General features: G+C 56.2%; 2 protein-coding genes across 50 annotated transcripts in view; one reads left to right on the forward strand and one right to left on the reverse strand.

Annotated features, from left to right (window-relative positions):
• MYO7A (myosin VIIA) overlaps nt 1-15,980 on the forward strand; it is an 89,694-nt gene extending 73,714 nt beyond the window's left edge. For 10 of the 21 annotated variants that reach the window (XM_084974599.1, XM_084974600.1, XM_084974605.1 and 7 more), the window contains 14 exons: nt 1,086-1,276; nt 2,123-2,247; nt 3,048-3,205; nt 4,171-4,324; nt 6,393-6,548; nt 6,991-7,171; nt 8,327-8,440; nt 9,419-9,506; nt 9,668-9,774; nt 11,950-12,135; nt 12,600-12,716; nt 13,760-13,843; nt 14,765-14,884; nt 15,365-15,980. In XM_084974599.1, coding sequence (XP_084830725.1) covers nt 1,086-1,276; nt 2,123-2,247; nt 3,048-3,205; nt 4,171-4,324; nt 6,393-6,548; nt 6,991-7,171; nt 8,327-8,440; nt 9,419-9,506; nt 9,668-9,774; nt 11,950-12,135; nt 12,600-12,716; nt 13,760-13,843; nt 14,765-14,884; nt 15,365-15,454 — 1,871 coding nt within the window. In that variant the 3' untranslated portion in view covers nt 15,455-15,980. 21 annotated transcript variants of the gene reach the window in all.
• Nucleotides 15,981-16,837: 857 nt separating this feature from the next.
• The window catches only part of LOC100524885 (glycerophosphodiester phosphodiesterase domain-containing protein 4-like), a 116,687-nt gene continuing 114,178 nt past the window's right edge, over nt 16,838-19,346 (reverse strand). For all 29 annotated transcript variants that reach the window (XR_014814742.1, XR_014814743.1, XR_014814744.1 and 26 more), the window contains one exon: nt 16,838-17,524. Coding sequence is in view for 25 of the 29 variants with exons in the window: in XM_084975325.1 (XP_084831451.1) it covers nt 17,403-17,524 (122 nt within the window). In the remaining 4 variants the exon portion in view is untranslated. The remainder of the gene's footprint in view (nt 17,525-19,346) is intronic.

Raw genomic sequence — 19,346 nt, forward strand, 5'->3', positions numbered from 1 at the left:
CTCCCTCCCTTCACAGGGGGTCAGGGTATTAGGCAGATACACGCCTCGGCCTTGGCCTGGCATTGAAGGTTGCTGGTACCTGTAACCCATCCTTCCCCGGACACCCTCAGCTCCAACTGGACCAAAGAGCTAAACTCTGTGCCTTTGGGAGTTCCCTGATGGCCTAGCGGTTAAGGATCCAGCTTTGTCACTGGATCAGGTTTGCTCCCTAGCCTGGGGACTTGCACATGCTGTGGGTGCCAAAAACAATCAATCAAAAAGCAAAAAAACCCACCAACTGCCTGCCCCCCACACCCAAAAATCCCAACTCTGTGCCCTCAAGCTGTGTCCTGAGGGGAACCTTCCTCCTTCTGGTCCTTAGATGCTTGCTGCTTGCCACCTGCCCCACATGAGATCAGGGGTCCCTCCTCGGTGTTCCCCAAATGATGACAGAGTCCTGGCTATGGACTGAGCATCCCCGGGCCTTTGGGGGCCTGGGCAGGGCATGTGAAAGAGATGGAACCAATGCCAGCCCTGACCTCAGTGGGGAGAGGGGAGGGGAACAGGCAGCAACAGTTCCTGTGATAGGCAGGGACCTGGGAAGCCCAGCAGCTGGGGGACCCTGGGGGAGTGGTGCCCCTGCTGCCCTGGGATGCGGGGGTGGGGGGGGGATGTGTGTGAGCAGAGAGTTTGGGGTAGAGGGTGGAGAGAGCAGGTGTGCCTGGGAACGGCAGGTGGTTGGGTTTGGCTGGACACAGCGAGGTGAGGCCGGAGGAGGGGGAGATGAGGCAGAGGGAGTTGGGCAGACCGTCTCCCAACAGCAGGCCTTGCGAGCGTGTCAAGGAAGTGGGGGATTTCGTCTGGGGCAATGGGGAGCCCCGAAAGTCTTTTGAGCAGGGGAGTGGCCCTCTCTAACGGCTGTCTGTGTGAGGGTTGTGGCTGCTAAGCTGCAGGCAGGGCGACCGCTGAGCAGCTATGAGAGCGACAGGGCCTCAGTTCCAGCAGGGAGGAGAGGCTAGTGGGTCAGCAGCTGGAATACAGGTGTTCCAACCCCGCCTCTCCCCCCCGCTGCCCCGGCCCCTGCCCTGCTCCCCTGCACCTTCCAGCGGGCGAGGAGTCGGGCTTCCTCAGCTTTGCCAAGGGGGACCTCATCATCCTGGACCATGACACGGGCGAGCAGGTCATGAACTCGGGCTGGGCCAGTGGCATCAACGAGAGGACCAAGCAGCGCGGGGACTTCCCCACCGACTGCGTGTACGTCATGCCCACGGTTGCCATGCCGCCGCGGGAGATTGTGGTACGTGGCCTGGGGGTGGCGGGCGGATGCGAGGCTCCCCCGGCCCCTCCTTGTGTTCCTGTCCTATCTGTGCAGTGGAGTGAGGGGTTACAGCAGATTCATGCCCTGGAGCTTCTGTGAAGATGATCCGGGGGTCTTATAGGAGCGCGCACTTAACATGAGGGCAATTGTCAAACCTGTGCCAGGCGGGGAGGGGCCAAGACACCGCCTCGGATGGGGAACTGCCCAGGGGTAGGGGGTGGGAGCAGAGTGGCTGGGGGGGAAGGGGATCGCGCTGTCCAGAAGGGCAGTAAGGCAGGGAACTCTCTCTCGTCCGTCGTGATGGAACATGACGGAGAATAGTGTGAGAAAAAAAAAATATATATGTATGACTGCGTCACTTTGCTGTACAGTAGAAATTGACAGAATGGTGTAATGGAAAAAATAAAAATCATAAGAATGAAAACAAAAAGCAGCGAGGGCCAAGCTGGGAAGGGAGGCCCTGGTCCTCTGGAGGTGCCCTTGAACCAGCACCGAGGAGTCCAGCTTTGCAGGCAGTTCCTGAGCCAGGCTCTGTTGACTGGGCGGTTCTCACACTGCATCTCCTGCCAGGGGTTCTGACTGACCCAGCCTGGTTCAGAACCTGGCACCGAGGGAAGGGTCTTAAGCCCCGAAGGATGGAGGCAGTGGTACCTTCAGAGATTGCCCGGGAGGAAAGGGGCTCCCAGGGCCAGAATGAGGCACAGGGTCCACCCCCACGAAGGCAGCCTCCCCCAGCCCCAGGCAGGAAGGCACCGGGCTCTACCATGTGGCTCCCAGGGGCCCCCGGTGGAGACTGACCTCGGCTCCCCATCTTTGCACCTCTAGGCTCTGGTCACCATGACACCAGACCAGAGGCAGGATGTCATCCGGCTCTTGCAGCTGCGAACAGCAGAGCCCGAGGTGCGCGCCAAGCCCTACACGCTGGAGGAATTTTCCTACGACTACTTCAGGTGATGGGAGAAGGGGGGTGCGCCCAGAAAGGGGCGCTGCAGGCTTCTGCTACCCTCGGGCAGGCAGTTTCAGTCCCTCTGCGTGATCCTCTCATTTTGGGTCACCTCATCCTCCCTTCATTTAAGATACTGTGACTGGGAGTTCCTGTTGCGGCTCAGCAGGAATGAACCCAACTAGTATCCATGAGGATGTGGGTTCAATCCCTGGCCCTGCTCAGTGGGTTAAGGCTCCGCTGTTGCTGTGGCGTAGGTCACAGATGTAGCTCCGATGAGACCCCCTAGCCTAGGAACTTACATACGCTGCACCTGTGGCCCTAAAAAAAAAAAAAAAACACAACAAAAAGATACTGTGACTGCCTACCCAGGTGGGGTCCTGGGCACTCAGGACTCACAGTCTGGTGGGGAGACAGGCATGAAACCGGGCAGCTGGTGTGCACCCAGCCTTGTGATGGAGATGCTGGCGGCGGGTGGAGATGGAGGCCAGGCGTCCTGGAGGAGGTGTTGTCTGAGCAGAGCTGTGCCAGCAGGTGGAGGAGTTGCTACCAGCAGCAGGGCTGGGGCTGAGGGAGCAGTGGGGAGCAGGCTGGGGAGGTGGGCAGGGCTGGCTGGGCCATGCCGGCCTTGTTGGTATTTCCACTGATCAGCTGAGAGAGAAAGGCGTGGGCAGGGCCGCTGACGCATCCCAGGTCACTGGGCGCGGCAGGGACGTGCCGGGCAGTACCTTGGCTGCCTGCGTGGGGCTGGATGCGGCTGGGGTCCCACGACCCGGCCGTCAGCGCTGACGGTCCCGTGCTGTGCAGGCCGCCCCCCAAGCACACGCTGAGCCGCGTGATGGTGTCCAAGGCCCGCGGCAAGGACCGATTGTGGAGCCACACGCGGGAGCCGCTCAAGCAGGCGCTGCTCAAGAAGATCCTGGGCAGCGAGGAGCTCTCGCAGGAGGCCTGCCTGGCCTTCATCGATATCCACACCCATGGGGGTGAGGGGGTGACACGGAAGGTCAGGCGGGGGCCGTGGGGAGTGGGACCCCAGGGCAAGGTGGGGTGGGCCTGGGCCTGGCCTGGAGGGTTTCCATCTGGACACCCCCTCCCTTCTGAGGGGCCCAGCTGGGGCCTGGGCAGAGGAGGAGGGCTGCTGATAGGGTGGCTCTGTCCACATGCCCAGCACCTGCTGCGTGCCAGGGGCCATCTCACCCATTTCTGCTTGCACCTGTCATTTGGTGGACAGGTTTGTATTGTGCCTTGTGCTGGGCCAGGCATGCAGACACAGTGTGAGCAGCCCCAGCCCCTGGCCTCGTGGTGCTTATGGTTAAGGGGGGCATGCTGATTGGGGTCGGTGCTGTGATGGGGCCAGGCCGTACTTTGACCTGCCCTGGCCTTGGGGGAGGGCAGGGAGGGCTTCCTGGGGGAAACATCTAGGCTGGAGACTGGGTCGGCCTTGTCCAAAGCGGAGATGGGTGGGGGATGTTGCTGACAGAGGGAGCAGCATGTATAGTGGCCCCGAGGTGAAACAGAGCAGGGGTGTTTCGAGGGCACAAAATACCTCAGCACCGCTGCAGGGCGGAGTTCCAGAAAGAAATGGGAAGATGCCGCTGGCCGATGAAAGGTTCCCAAGGCCTCTGAAGAAGCCAGGACTGTGTCCTGAGGCCATGGGGAGCCACTGGGCACGAGGTGGCGCGGTTAGATTTGTGATGGGCCAAGTTTATCCTGGCGGCTGTGAGGACTCTGGAGGTGGGAGCAGGATGGCCAGTGAGGAGGGGGCCAGAGGGCACGGGCCATGGGCAGGCAGAGCAGGCTGGGCAGAGCGTGTCCATTTCCGGGGTGAGCAGCCTGAGGACCAGGGCCACACGGCAGGGGAGGCCGACCTCACGGGGAGCGCGGCCACCTGCCTCCTGGCTGGCTGCAGCCTTCCTTGACGGCTCGCCACCTGTGCTCAAGTACATGGGCGACTACCCTTCCAAGAGGATGCGCTCGGTCAACGAGCTCACTGACCAGATCTTCGAGGGGGCCCTGAAGGCCGAGCCGCTCAAGGATGAGGTGTACGTGCAGATCGTGAAGCAGCTGACCGACAACCACATCAGGTGAGCCGGGAGGGTGGGAGAGTGGGGGGTCAGGCCCCCCCACTGCGAGGGCTAACAGCGGAGGGGACTCTTCAGTGTCCCCCGCCCACTGTGACGGGGAGCTCACTACCTGCCCAGGCTGTGCCTGCGAGCAGTCCGTCCTCCCTCGTGACCTCTCAGGGCCCAAGGAGGAGGGCCAGTCTGTCCTCCTCCAAGGGGAACAGCCCCAGCTCCTCCTAATTTCCGCCCCCCCCCCCCGCCCCCCGCCCGACCCTCCTCTGGATTCCCCTCCCCTGCCGGGACTCCCCTGTCCGCCTGCAGGTTCATCTGCGGAGCAGGTGTCCTGGCCTTGGCTCGCTCGGGCTGAGCTGGCTGTCAGTCACTCTGGCTAAAAACCCTCATGGGCAGGGGAAGGTTAGACCCCAGAGGGTGTCACCTGCTCCCTGATGGCCCAGACCACGGCAGGAGCTCATCCCAGAGCCTGCGAGAAGCCCCGCCCTCTCCCCTTGCTCTCAAACCCCCAACCCCCACCCCGGCTTTGTCACTCTCTCCTCTTCTCACACCCAGTGTCGAAGCACACGTCAGATTTTTTTTTTTTTAAGTTTTTTCTTTTATTTATTTATTTATTTATTTATTTGTCTTTTTTGCTATTTCTTGGGCCGCTCCTGCGGCATATGGAGGTTCCCAGGCTAGGGGTTGAATCAGAGCTGTAGCTGCCGGCCTACGCCAGAGCCACAGCAACGCGGGATCCGAGCCATGTCTGCAACCTACACCACAGCTCACGGCAACGCCGGATCCTTAACCCACTGAGCAAGGGCAGGGATCGAACCCGCAACCTCATGGTTCCTAGTTGGATTCGTTAACCACTGCGCCACGACGGGAACTCCATACACGTCAGATTTTTAGAAAAATTTTTTGGTATGGGATAAGAGCTTTGTTTTTTTAAGTTTTATTGATATACAGTTTTAAGTTTTATTGAAGTAATATTAACTGAAAATATTAATGTACCGTTAATAATTTTTACTGTACAACAGAGTGATCCAGTCACACATATGCACATGTCCAGTCTCTCGTGGTCTCTTCCCACACAGATCATCACAGAATACGGGGTAGAGCTCCCAGAGCTGTAGCAGGCTCCTGTTGGCCAGTTGTTCCATATACCATAGTGTGTACATGCCAGTCCCCAATGCCCAGTCCATTCCCCCCCAGCACCTGTCCCTTTTGGTAACCATAAGTTCTTCAAAGTCCTTGAGTCTGTTGATACCCTATGTTTGTCTTTCCCTATCTAACTAGCTTCACTTAGTATAATAGTTTCTAGGTCCCTCTATGTTGCTGCAAATGCCATTATTTCATTCTTTTTTTTATTGTCTGTCGGCTCTTTCCACACTGCCAAACTTTTGTACGTGCTGTGCCCATAGCCAGGAAAACCTTTCATCCTCTTCTTGGCATATCATAATTCGCCTGGTTCTTTAAAGCCTAGATCAAATGCCAGCTCCTTCTAGAAACCCTTTAAGCTTCTTTTAGACCCCAGGAGCTCAGAATAGTGCCTAAGGGAGCCCTGGGGCTGGTCTAACTCAGTGCTACGCAAATAATAGATGAGTTAAAGAGCTTCTGCCAGAATATAAATCACACGCTGCTTCCTTCATAGGAAAATCCTAGTAAGAAAAAAAAAAAAAGGGAACTATATCCAATCACTTGTGATGGATCAGGATGGAGGATAATGTGAGAAAAAGAATGTGTGTGTATATACACACAATGTATAATGGGTCACTTTGCTGTACAGTAGAAATTGGCAGAACATTATAAATCAACTATAATTAAAAAAAAAGTAAAACAGCAACAAAAACTTAGCTGAACCAAACAGAGTGCTTGGTGACAGAGCGGATTGTCATTCTGGCACGAGTACCTTACCTCCATGTGACAGGTAAGTGTGTGGCCTGGCGGGGGTTGGCTGCCCACAGTTTGAGTAGCACTAATTGGCTCTAGCTCTCAGGGGTTGCGGGGTGGTGGTGCTGATGGTCCATGTTAGTCCTCAGACAGGGGTGCTGGCCCGCGGGGCCCCTGCTGGACACCACACCTCTTCCTGCAGGTACAGTGAGGAGCGGGGCTGGGAGCTGCTCTGGCTGTGCACGGGGCTCTTCCCGCCCAGCAACATCCTCCTGCCCCACGTGCAGCGCTTCCTGCAGTCCCGCAAGCACTGCCCACTCGCCATCGACTGCCTGCAGCGGCTCCAGAAAGCCCTGAGGTACAGCGGGCTGCAGGGGGCAGCGGGCATCGCACGTGGGGGCAGGCATTGGGATGAGCTTCTAGCCACCTTGGGCTTGTAAGAGGAGTCCCTTGGGGACGCTGAGGTCATGACTACACTGTAGTTGGGGCCCATCTTTGGGGGACTACAGCTGCCAGATAAAGGTTGCAGTGCCTGGAATCCATCTGGGCAGTTTTGGGAGTCTGGGTGCTCAGAAAGGTATTTTCTCATAGCTTCACGTCTGGGGGGAAGCAGACGCCTGGGCCACACTTGGCAAAGCCCACTTGCGTCCTTTGCTTCATGGGTCCCCTCCACGGCCCCACCTGGCGGGTACCATTGTCATCCCATTTTACAGATGAGGAACTGGAGACTTGAGTTAAGTGACGGTCTCCGGGTAGGAAGTGGCGGACGGGGATGAGGACTGGGGTCTGTCTGTTTCCAGAGTTCCCTCTGCTCCCTACGGCCCCAGGAATCTGCTGCCTCCTGACGTGCCCCCGCCCCTTCCCCTGGTTTTCAGAAATGGGTCCCGGAAGTACCCCCCACACCTGGTGGAGGTGGAGGCCATCCAGCACAAAACCACCCAGATTTTCCACAAGGTCTACTTCCCTGATGATACTGACGAGGTGAGGGCCTCTGGCTTCTTGGTCTGTGGGTGCTCCTGAAGGGCCAGGCTACCTTGGGGACACAGGGCAGCCCGGATGCCTCTCCCTCGCCACCCCCAGCTTTGCCCCCCCATCCTCCCACCCCTCCGTGGGTCAGGAGCCCTCGGGTTCCTGGTCCAACCGCCTTCCTTCCCTCGCTCTGGGCAAAGCTGCTTTCTCCCTCTGAGCTGAGCTTGGGTGGATGCCACCTCCCTGATGCCCACCCTGTCAGACCCTCCCCGTGGCCCTGAGCCCTCTTTCCTGCAGACCCCTTCCTACCTCCTCACCTGACCCGTGGGGCCCCTCCGCCTGGTCCCCGGGGCAGAGGTCCCGTGTGTCTCCGCGTCGTGCCCACTGGGTCAGGATGCCTCCTGTCTCTACCCTCCCCCCATCCCAGCACAGCCTCCCATTCAGATAAGCAAGACCAGCATGGAAACTGGGGGTTTGAAAAGCAGTTTTAAATTCATCTAGAGACTCAGAAATACCACTATGGGATTCTAGTCCTGCGGACAAAAAAATGTCACAAAATCCTTTTCATGGGGCACCCCCCACCCCCAAATTGCAGTTCTCCCGCATTTCAACTTGCTGAACTCCTGTCCCCCTCCGCCTCCGTCTGGGCTGCGTCCCCTCGCTCGACTCCTCCCCCTTTCTGGAATATTCTAGAATACGCTTTCCCTTTCCGGGCACCCTGGCCCTTCTGCGCTCCCGTGGCCTCTGTCATCGCTCATGCTCAGGCAGCCGGGCCTTGGACCCTGGAGGGTTGGGAAGGGCATGATCCGCTTTTTCCTCTCCTTTAAGAAAAGTTGACTTATTGAAAAAGTTGAAGCATATTAATGTACAGTATTCTCTGTTTCTGGTGTAAAACATGGCGACTCACGGTGTGTAAAGGTTCGGTTCTGTTCATAATGGTTATAAGCTATTGGCTGACTTGCCTGTGCTGCTCGTATATCCTGGGAGCTTCGTTATTTCAGACCCAGCGGTTTGTATGCTTTTTCCTTAAGCGCTGTGCCCCGCTCTGGGGAGGCCCCCTCAGAAGGAGGGTGTCTTGGACGGGAGGGGGCCTGTCTCGTCAGAGGCACAGCCATAGGGATACAAGAGGCCCCGCCAGAGCCAAGCAAGTACCCCCCACCCCCCCAGGCCTTCGAGGTGGAGTCCAGCACTAAGGCCAAGGACTTCTGCCAGAGCATCGCCGCCCGGCTGCTCCTCAAGTCCTCGGACGGATTCAGCCTGTTTGTCAAAATCGCAGACAAGGTGGGTGATGGGTCAGGGGCTGCTGTTGGTCTGTCTGTGGGGAAACGTGCGGGGGCCCTGGGAACTCGAGTGGCTGCGGAGTGGAACAGACGCAGAAGGAGGGAGGGAGGGAGAGGGAAAGGGAGGGGAGGGGAGAGAGAGGGGGAGGGAGAGAGACGCTCCTGCACGAGGCGTCCTGCAGGGACTGTCTCCTCCCGTCCGGCCCCTTACGTGCAGCGGCTGCCCCGGAGCCTCCCCACGAGGCTCTCTGGGTTCTGGGCGCACCACGCTCCTCCCTCTGCCCCCAGACATGTATTTTCTAGATTTGATTGGACTAGTTCCTCAACTGGCCGGCTGAGGCCAATTCGCCTCTGAAAAGGCCCTGGAAGGGAAGTTTATGCCCACCTTATAGATCACAGCCTGGGCTCAGAAAGGTTAAGTAACTTCTCCCAGGTCACACAGCAGGGACTCAGATCCAGGTAGATCTGACTCCCACGTGCAGGCCTCTGCCTCCACCCCACGTTGCCCTCCCCATGTCCATGGGAGTCCCTTCCCTTGGGGGGCTTCCCCGACCATGGCAGGTACAGGTGCCCCCTCCTGCTGCTCACCCATAGTCTCCTGTGTCTCCGTCTGTCTCACTTCACATCGGTCCCGGTACCAGACTCTGGGACCAGAGGTGACCTCAGTGAGGTCCTGGACCCAGGGGAGGCTTAGAGCCTGTGCGGGGAGCAGGACACAGAACTGGACATTCTTCCCAGCCTTTTTCTGGGCGTCTAGGGCAGTGATTAGTGGTTCTTTGCTGAGTGACTGAGTGGAATCACTGTCCCTCGCAGGGACACTCAACAGGCCGGGTGGGGACAGGCTGGGGCTGATACACAGCTGCCCCCTCTGGCTGCGAGCAGGAGTCTTGCTGGAGAAGGGGAGGCCTGGGGTGGGAACGTCAGGAAACTCAGTATCGCTCAGATGAAAACCAGTGGACCGGAATGTCCCCGTCCCTAGGTCATCAGCGTCCCCGAGAATGACTTCTTCTTCGACTTCGTCCGCCACCTGACGGACTGGATAAAGAAAGCGCGGCCCGTCAAGGATGGTAACGGGAGGCCGGGCCCTGGGATCGTCTGAGCTCTGGGGCCGGCAGGGGCTGGGTCAGGGCCGGGCCCGAGGCCCACAGGACGGGGCCTGGGACTGGGGCTGGGCTGGACCCCCTTCTGCGCTGGGATCTCCCCGGTGGCTGACTGCCCTCTGCCGCAGGAATCGTGCCCTCGCTCACCTACCAAGTGTTCTTCATGAAGAAGCTGTGGACCTCCACGGTGCCAGGGAAGGACCCCATGGCCGATTCCATCTTCCACTATTACCAGGTGCGCGGCCCAGCCCCTCTGGGCTGTTGTTTCCTCCGGGTGCTCCTGCCTCGCTGGACTCCGACTGTGAGAGCAGAGAGACCAGAGAAGGGGCCTGTGCAAAATCCCCGCTGGGGCCCCCCCCCCTGGGGGGGGTCCACCCTCAGGGCCTTCTCCTTCCCAGCCCTCCAAGCCCTCTGTCTGAGCTCCCAGCTCCCACGTGCTCAGGCCCTTCGCTTGGCTCTGGATTCGCGCTTCTGCTGCCGTACCTGGGTCTGTAAGTGTTTTCCAGCACAGGCGTGTGCCTGCAGGAAGCCGGGAGGGAGGCTCACAGGTCAAGCCTCTGTTAGGTGTCTGGCACTCTGCACTCATGCTGTCCTCACAGGGAGGAGGCAAGTTCTCCTCTTTTACAGCCAGAAAAACTGAGACTCAGAGAGATCAGATGATGTAATTAGGATCACAGGGCTGATGGAACTGGGGTTTGATTCCAGGTCTTCGTGACTGCATCCCAGTCTAAGCTAGCCCACTGACCTGTCTGGGGGAGACCAGCCAGGATGCTGGGTGGGGTGCGGGAGCTGGGAAGGTGGCTGGCCTGGGAGCCCGAGGGCTGCCCTCCTTCAAACCTCCCCCTCCCCACCCCCCTCCTTTGCTCCATGTTGCCCATTTAGCAAGGGGCACTGTCACTACCAAGTCAGTGTGGACACTTTGCTCTCTCATCTCCCAAATCACTCAGCTGAGGGCTTTACATCCTGCCTATCTTTAAAACCCACCCATGTCTCTCCATCACCAGCCTACCACCTCAGAGCAGCCCACCATCTCCTCTCCTCTGGATGCAGCCAGTAACCTTCTCTCTGATCTGCCTCCTCGGGCTTTGACCCCTCAGCCCCTCTCCCCAGGATGGTCACGGTGTTTTCCATCCTCAGTGACGTCCCACCTCTCTCGGGGTAGGACCCCACCTTCTGACTGTGGCCGCCCCTTGGGGTGCCACCCCTACTCCTGCTGCCTTGTCTTGCACCAGCACTCGTTGGCTCAGGTCACTCGCTCCACTTCTCAGATTCTCTGGTGTGTCTTGTAATGTCTCTCTTGTGGATCGCCCCTCCCTCAGTTCTTTCCCTCAGCTACTGAGCTTTTAGAAGTTAATTCAGTCATCTTAAGGGCCATCTTCCTTGCTCACAGTCTAGATCGGGTCACCTTGCTTGACTGAGAACAGTTCTTTCAACTGCTCTAACTATATGTGGGTTTGGCATGATGATGAATGTCTGGTCTTGTCTTGACTACAAGTTCCATGGGAGTAGGGAGAGCGTATGTTGTTGCTTAAAGGACCTGGCCTATTAATAGATGCTTAGTAAATATTTGTTGGCTTGATGGATGGCTCACAGGTGAATTGGTGGCTCAGTGAGGGGTTGGGTGGAAGGATGAATGGTGCAAGAATGTACGGGTGGATAGTGGTGGGCAGATGGATGGACAGATGGGGAAAGGAATGGGAACTGGTGGTGGGAAGTAGACCCCCGCGGATGAGAAGGTGGACGGGGTGGATGGGAGATAATGCGTCGGGGCAGATGGAAAGGTAGGTGGAGAGTGAGTGACTCAGGTTTCTGATCTGCAGCGGGTGCTCTTCAGATAGTGGATAAGACAGCACTAAGGCGCCAGGAGCCTGTGGGCAGCGCTGAAGCCTTAGAAGCTTCACCTTTGCTTTCAGTCAGTTCCTCCTCCTCAGTTCTTCTGGGTCTGGAAGGGCAGGTGGGGAAGGGGCTGGTGCTGCTGCAGAAACCAGCTGGTGCAAGAGACGCAGTGACAGGAGCCAGCCTGAGAGGCTCTTTCCGGGAAGGACAGACCTGGGGGGGCTAGGATTATGGAAGAGTCTCAGGTGCCCCAGCTGGTCCCCGTGCGTTTCTTCATACCCCAAGTGGGGCTGCTCCCCTCACCTGACTGCTACGAGGGGAGAGGGGATGACACGGGCGCATGGCTCTGCTTTGAACCTGTGAAGCACTGAACTCAGGTGGCCTCATACTGTTTGCACGTGCTGTGCCTGCCCTCCCTGCCGAGCAGTGTCAGCTGAGCCTGGGGACGCACGTGGACCCCAATGTGGGGTAAAGCAGGAGCCCCAGCCTTGCGGTGGGGACGGGGAGCGGCTAAGGGAAGGAGCCCGTTTCCTCCAGGTGCCCGCGCGCCCGTGACCTGCTCTGTCTCTGGCAGGAGCTGCCCAAGTACCTCCGAGGCTACCACAAGTGCACCCGGGAGGAGGTGCTGCAGCTGGGGGCGCTCATCTACAGGGTCAAGTTTGAGGAGGACAAGTCCTACTTCCCCAGTATCCCCAAGCTGCTTCGGGAGCTCGTGCCCCAGGACCTCATCCGGCAGATCTCACCAGATGACTGGAAGCGGGTGAGCTTGGGGGAGAAGCAGGCGTACTCAGAGCCTCCCTGCATGGGTCTCTGGGCACCCCGGGGTCAAGGGGGCAGGTACGGGTCAGCAGGGCAGGGAGGTATCTCTTTTGGTCCCTGTGTGTGTCCTAAGGTTCCCCCCAACACCCCTTCGCCTCTCAACCTGCTTTCGTCGTCACTTCCCTAGTAGGTGCTCCAGGCAGAGCATGTAGCTGACCACTGGGCTGTAATCTGCCCTGGTCCTGGTTACCATGGTGACTGGATTTTACTAGACACTGTTTGCCCTGCTGGCTTCGGGGGAGGGCAGAGCTGTCCAGAGTCCATTAACTGGTATAAGTGGGGAGCCCTCCTGGCCTCCAAGACCTCCATCCTATGCCTGGCCCTTCAGGGCCCGCAATAGCTGCTGACCGTGAAGGGGGGACAGGAGTGGCAGGGAGAGGCCCCTGACCCCCCCTCCCCCTGCAGTCCATCGTTGCCTATTTCAACAAGCATGCAGGCAAGTCCAAGGAGGAGGCCAAGCTGGCCTTCCTGAAGCTCATCTTCAAGTGGCCCACCTTTGGCTCAGCCTTCTTCGAAGTCAAGGTATGCTGCATGTGGGTGGCTTCTCAGAGCAGAGGCAGGGACCCTCCCCGTGGCTTTGGGAAACTGCAGTGGTCTCTGCCACCTGCCAGGCCAGGAAAGGAGGGAATCCCCCACAGCCTTGTCCCTGGTAGGTGCTGAGCCCTGGACTCAGTCCTGGGACACTGAGGGACCAACACCTCAACCTGGTGGTGAGGGAGGGGGGTGCAGGGGGAAGGGCAGATGTGAAAAAAGCCCCAGTGATGGAACATGCTTAGCACTGGGACAGGGGGAGCCTTCATCAAGGTGGCAGAGCCTGGAAGGCTCAACCAGACTGTGACGGCTGAGGGGGCTTCCTGGAAGAGGCAACACCTGAGCTTTCCAGGGAGACCCTCGGGGGGCTGTTCCTGGCAGAGGGCCCCACACAAGCAGAGATCCACAGGTGTGAGAGCTCAGGTCTGGGCAGGAAGTGCGGGTGTGTGAGTGTGGACGGGCCTGGGGTGTGAGCAGGCAGGGAAGGTGGGTTTCCTCCTGCCGGCGGTGGCAGGCCCTGCAGGGTTTTAGGAAGGGATGACGGGGCCAGAAGCCCACTCTGACCATAGGGTGGATCTGAGGGAGAATGGGGAGGAGGCTGGCAAGAGGGGGCAGGTCTGGACTGAGAGGAGGGGGCGGCCCTTGGACGAGCCTGGCTGCGGAAGTGAGAGTGAGGTGGGAGCTGGAGGCAGGTGTAGGGTTCAAGGAGGCTCTTTAAAGATGAGTCTTTGAGGCTGAGAGAGCAATCACAGAGACTCCTAAAGCAGGACAGAAGATAGGAAACTGCGGGTGGGGTTGCTGGGGACCCGGGAAGGGATCTGGGGTAGCACGGAGGGCCCGGCAGAGGTGGCGACCATGCGGTCATGGCAAGGCCACCAGCACCTCTGTGCCTCTGGTACAGAGCCGGCCGCAGCAGGGGGCGACTTTAGTCGGGGGCGGCTTCCTTCCTGCCCCAAATCACTCACCTTTTCCTGCTCTGGGTTCTCCATCTGATGGTTCGGGCGCTTTTTAAAATGTCTTTATTTTTTAACTAGCAAACTACGGAGCCAAACTTCCCCGAGATCCTCTTAATTGCCATCAACAAGTACGGGGTCAGCCTCATCGATCCCAGAACCAAGGTGAGCAGTGACAGGAAGAGCAGGCGGGGGCGGGCTTCTCCGTCTGCATTTCTAACAAAGGCCCCCAGGCCCAAACCCCACCATCCCCACCAGCCACCACCATCCTCGCTTCATCCGTGCCCCTGGCCACACATCTTGAGGAACTGTTTGTGTTTGCTGTGTCTACTTCCTTACCTGTCATCTGCTCCATGAAGACGGCTCCCTGAGTTGCTAACACAGTCCTCAATACTAAATCCAATTAACGTTTAGGGCTTGTCCTTTCAGCAACATCAGATGCTGCCAACCACTCCCTCCTTCCAGAATGCTCTCTGCCCTCACTCGTCAGGGGGGCAGGCTGTGCTGCTGGGGGAACTCTGCTCTGATTTGTGGGCCTGAGCAGCTCCCACCAAGGGGGCCAGAAGGCAGAGTCTTACCACTGACACAGGAGGGTACAATGGGACTGTTGGCACAGGGGGCCAGTGACCACCCTCTTCCCCTTGGCTCCGTGTGCCCACCTTCCTGCTTTTCCTCATGTCGTCCTTGGTCCGTCTCTCGGGCAGTTTCATGGGCTTCTTCTCCATCCATGTGCCCCCGCCACCCCACATACTGTGTTCCCCAAGGTCGGGTCATCTCCGCATCTCCCTCCCACCTCCCTCTCTGCTGGACCATCTCCTCTGGGACCACAGCTGGAGCTCCTTCAGGCTCTCAAAATTCCAATTCTGGCCCCACACACCTGAATGCCCCCGAGGTTTCCTTGGTTGTCCCACCAAGTGGCCCCTGGAGGAGGAAGCTCCCCAGCACAGCTGGACGCCACCCTCTTGCTTCTTCTCTAGTCTGAAGGCCCGAGGTCCTTCCTGGGGGTAGTGTCTGTGGGCTACAGCTGAGAGAAAGGAGGCCAGGTGGTCCAGGCTGTGCAGCTTCCAACTCTCTCTGCTCCCCCAGGACATCCTGACCACTCACCCCTTCACCAAGATCTCCAACTGGAGCAGTGGCAACACCTACTTCCACATCACCATTGGGAACCTGGTGCGCGGGAGCAAACTTCTCTGTGAGACGTCACTGGTAAGAGCTCTTCCTCCTCGGCCTGGCATATTCCCCCACTTTGCCTACAGCTTTAGCCATCCCCCTAGCTCCCAGATGTGGTTGGGATCAAGGGTCAGGTGGGGGCTCAGCTTAGGTCTGGGGAAGGGGCTTCTTCTAGGGCTGAGAAACAGAGTCCTCATTCAGAAGCTATTGTCCCAGTGCCTTCATTAGCTGGGGATTGAGCTTTTGGCCCCTAAGTTCACCAGTAGAGCCCTTACAGTCCCTCCTGGAGGTAGACATCAGGATTAATGTAGGGTCACAACAGCTTAGAACCCTAGGTGTCAGGCTGGATGAATCTAATCCTCCAACTTTGTGGCTAGGGAGACCCTCAGAGCGGGACAGGATTTGCCTTTGTCCAGGCTTGTTTCCATTACAGTTTCCTGGGAGCTGTGTTCTGGGTCTGAGTGGGCAGCCCTGTCCCACTCTGTGCTCTGTTTATCTTCTTGATGCTGTTTCCAGGGCTACAAGATGGATGACCTCCTGACTTCCTATATTAGCCAGATGCTCACGGCCATGAGCAAACAGCGGGGCTCCAGGAGTGGCAAGTGAACAGTGGGAAGGTGGCACTGGCTCAGGACCATCAGTTGTTACCTCTGTAGCCACGGAACACCCTTTGCCATGCAGACAGGGAGGCAAGCCCGGTTGGCCACCACTGACCACACCAATGTGGCCTCTAACCCTTCTTCCAATGAGGTGGCCTTGCCAGGATGCAGAACTCCCCTCCACCCACCCCAAGCACCTGGTTGGTTCTAGTCCTGGATTGCTGTGGCCTTCCCAGTGGTAAGAGCCCGTGCTCCTTGGATGCCATTCTTAGACCAGCTCTATCACGCAACCTCTTTGGCTTTCTGTGCACCACCAGGAAAGGGAATCAAAAGGACAATGTAATTTTCCTTGCTGGGAACAACCAAACCAAGACTATTCTGAAACCTAAGGGACTGGCTCAAGTCCCCTAAGTCCAGGAGCCTCAGCTGGGGTAAGGGAGACAGGTCACTTTTACATACTACAGTGTGAGTGCTGAGCCCCTGTTCAAGTCTCCCCTGATCATCTCAGGGCATAAAGCATGTGGTTCATCTTCTGGCCCTGTAGTATCTTTGCTGAGAGAGGGGAGGGGCAGTGTGTGGGGTCAGGACAGAGCTTGTGGCCTGAAGAACTGTCTCCTTTGTGTGTGTGTGCAGGGGCAAACTGTTGGAGGTTGGGGTGCCTGAGCCCAGTGTGCTTGAAAGGGGCTTAGAGGAAAATGCTAGAGATCAGCCTGGGAAGTGGAAGCCTAAGCGTGGCTGGGCTGGAGATCTATAGAGGGAACCGGCTTCTGGGCCTTACCTAGGGATAGTAGATCCAGAGTTGCCCTTGTGTCCTGCCAGAATCATCTCCAAGAACCTCAGGAATAATGCTGCCTTGGGTTAAATCCTTACATCCAGTGGGTGCCTGTAAAATATTACTTTGTGACCAGGATGGAACAAACAAGTCTGGACATGACCCAGGCAGGTCTGAGGTGGGGTTTCAGACAGGAAAGTGGTAGTAAGACATCCTTCTGGACTGTGGCTGGGATGAGTGCCTAGAGAAGTTACAGGAGAGAAGCTCCTAGACACAGGCATATTTGATCTGCTCTCAAGGTCCCCCTGATACTTGAGCAGAGCCAGCCCAGTTCCACTTACCCTCACACACCCAGGTATCTGGGGTCACCTGCATCTAGATGCTGAGTCATTCCACAGGGAGTGCCGTTCCTCTTTCCAGAAGCCTATGTGGGAGGCAGAGGGGCTAGGTGTTGAAACAGAGGTCCCAAACCAGACAGGCCTGCTTTCTGGGAAGATGATGTTGCTGTCTGAAGCAACCTCTCATTCTCTGACTCAGGATGGCTTCACTTTGGCACTCATCCCCTAGACGCTGTCAGAGTGACCACAGAAGGGTCCAAAGATTGTATCATTTACCTTGTGGGTTCCTTAGAGGTTGCCTTTATTTACATGCTGATGTTCACCGCAGTCACTGCTTTAGTGGGGAATATTGTGAAGAGTTCGGGTGAGAAAAGTCCTGTGATACCTGGAGGACAACTGACTCCAGCTCCAAAACCATGACTCTTTTCCCTTTGTTCATCCCCTTGAGATGAAAGGAAGACCAGAATGGTTTTCCTGAGAGCCTCCCTGGCTCTGCTGAATGCCTTTCTTGACCATTCCACCATCGGGTCACCCCAGGCACAGAGAGGAAGGGTAAGAAGTGGGCAAGTTTGTGGTTAATTCTTCTTTGAAGACAGCCCAAGGAGGAGAAGGACATGCTGGATGTGGTGGAAAACAACATGAAAGAGGATTATTAGGAGGATTCGCTAGTGGGGGGCTTTTGGGGTTATATTTCAGGAGGAGGGGCCTCCATGGTAGGCAGTATAGTTTGGAGGGTGGCCTCACTGTTGGTGCCATGGTGGGTGTTTGGGTGCATTCAAAGGCTGGCTCAGTGGACACCAGTTGGTTGTCTACCATCATCTGTGGGAAGCATTTTTGATGCTTTTCTAGGCAGGCTCTTGTATGACAGCTGTAGATTCTGGGAGCTCCCCTACACTCTTGGTTAAAGGCTCAGGGCTTTCCATAACTTCCAAAGGTTCTTCCTTTTGGAGGCTTATACTCGGAGTCTCTGTGGGACAGAAAAGACAGAAACATAGATTCCTCCAAAGTCGCTTCTCTAATCTTTGCTTTCATGTGGTAAAACTCTCATTTAAAAAATGTCAGCCCCTGTACTTGGATCAGACAAAATGGTGGAGCAGAAGGACTCAAGCTCACTTTTCACAAATCACCAAAAATCACAATTAGCTGCTGAACGACCACTGACAAAACAGAAGTTACCAAAAAAGATATCCTACACCCAAAGATAAAGAGGAAGCCCCAATGAGATGGAAGGAGGGGCTCGTTCATGATAAGAGCAATTCTACACCTGCCAGATGAGCAATTGACAAACCAGAAAATAACTATATTGCAGAGGTTCTCCTACAGGTGTGAGAGTTCTGAACCCCATGGTCAGGTTCCCCAACCTGGGGGTCTGACACTGCTAAGAGGAGCCTCCATAGCATTTGGCATTGAAGGGCAGCAAAGGAGCTCCACAGGACTGGGGGAAACAGAGACTCTACTCTTGGAGTGCACACACAAGGTTTCATGCACACTAGGTCCCAGGGCAAAGAAGAAACTCCTTAAGAGTCAGGGACAGAGCTACCTATGGGTCTTGGAGGGTCTGCTAGGGAGGCAGGAGTCAGCTATGTCTCATTGTGGGGGCAGGACACTGTAGGCAGAGGTCTCAGGGAATATTTATAGGCATGCATTCTCCTGGAGGCTGCCATTTTGGAAAAACCTGGCCCCACCCAACAGCATGTCAGCACCAGTGCTGATAAGCCCCAGGCCAAACAACAAATGGTGGGAACATAGCCCCACCCATCAGCAGACGGGCTGCCTAAAGTCCTTCTGGGGACACATCCACCTAATGACATGGCCCTGCCTACCAGAGGGACAAGACTCAGTCCCACCAACCAGTGGGCAGGCACTAACTAGTCCCTCCCATCAGGAAGTCTGCTACAAGTCCCTGTATCAGCTTCACTCACTGGGGGGCATACACCAGAAACAAAAGAGGCTACAACCCTGCAGCCTGCAGAAAGGAGAAAACACACACAGATAGCTAGACAACATAAAATGGCAAATATGCTCCAGATGAAGAAACAAGACAAAACCCCAGAAGAACAACTAAGTGGAGATAGGCAACCTACATGAAAAAGACTTTAGAATTATGATAGTAAGGATGATCCAAGACCTTGGAAAAAAATCCAGAGGCAAAAATCGAGAAATGATAAGAAACATTTAACAACAACAACAACAACAAAGATTTAAAGAACAGAGATGAACAACAGAACAAAAGCGATGAAAAACAGAATAACTGAAATGGAAAATACACTAGAAGAAATCAATAGCAGAATCCATGAGGCAGAAGAACAAATAAGCAAAGTGGAAGACAGACTGGTGGAAATTACTGGTGTGGAATAGAATAAAGAAAAAAAAAGAATGAAATGAGAACAGTCTAAAAGAACTCTGGGACAACTTTAAACACAACAATATTTGCATTATAAAAGCGACAGAAGGAGAAAAGAGAGGACTGGAGAAAATATTTGAAGAGATCAAAGCCAAAAACTTCCTGAAAACAGGAAAAGAATCACTCAGATCCAAGAAGCACAATGAGTTCTATATAGAATAAACTCCAGGAGGAACGTCTCCAGACACAATTAAACTGACTAAAATTAAAGACAAGGAGAAAATAATGAAATCGGCTAGGGAAAAGCAACATATAACCTAAAAGAGAATGCCAAAAAGGTTATTAGATGATTTTTCAGCAGAAATTCTACAGACCAGAAGGGAGTGGCATGATATACTTAAAAGTGATGAAAGGGGAAAAAACCCTACTGCCAAGAATACTCCAC

The sequence above is a fragment of the Sus scrofa genome, chromosome 9 (genome assembly GCF_054392235.1).
Source record: "Sus scrofa isolate SSC_HxYL_T2T_F1_AM1 chromosome 9, Sscrofa_HxYL_maternal_Yorkshire_Landrace_v2.0, whole genome shotgun sequence".
NCBI lineage: Eukaryota > Metazoa > Chordata > Mammalia > Artiodactyla > Suidae > Sus > Sus scrofa.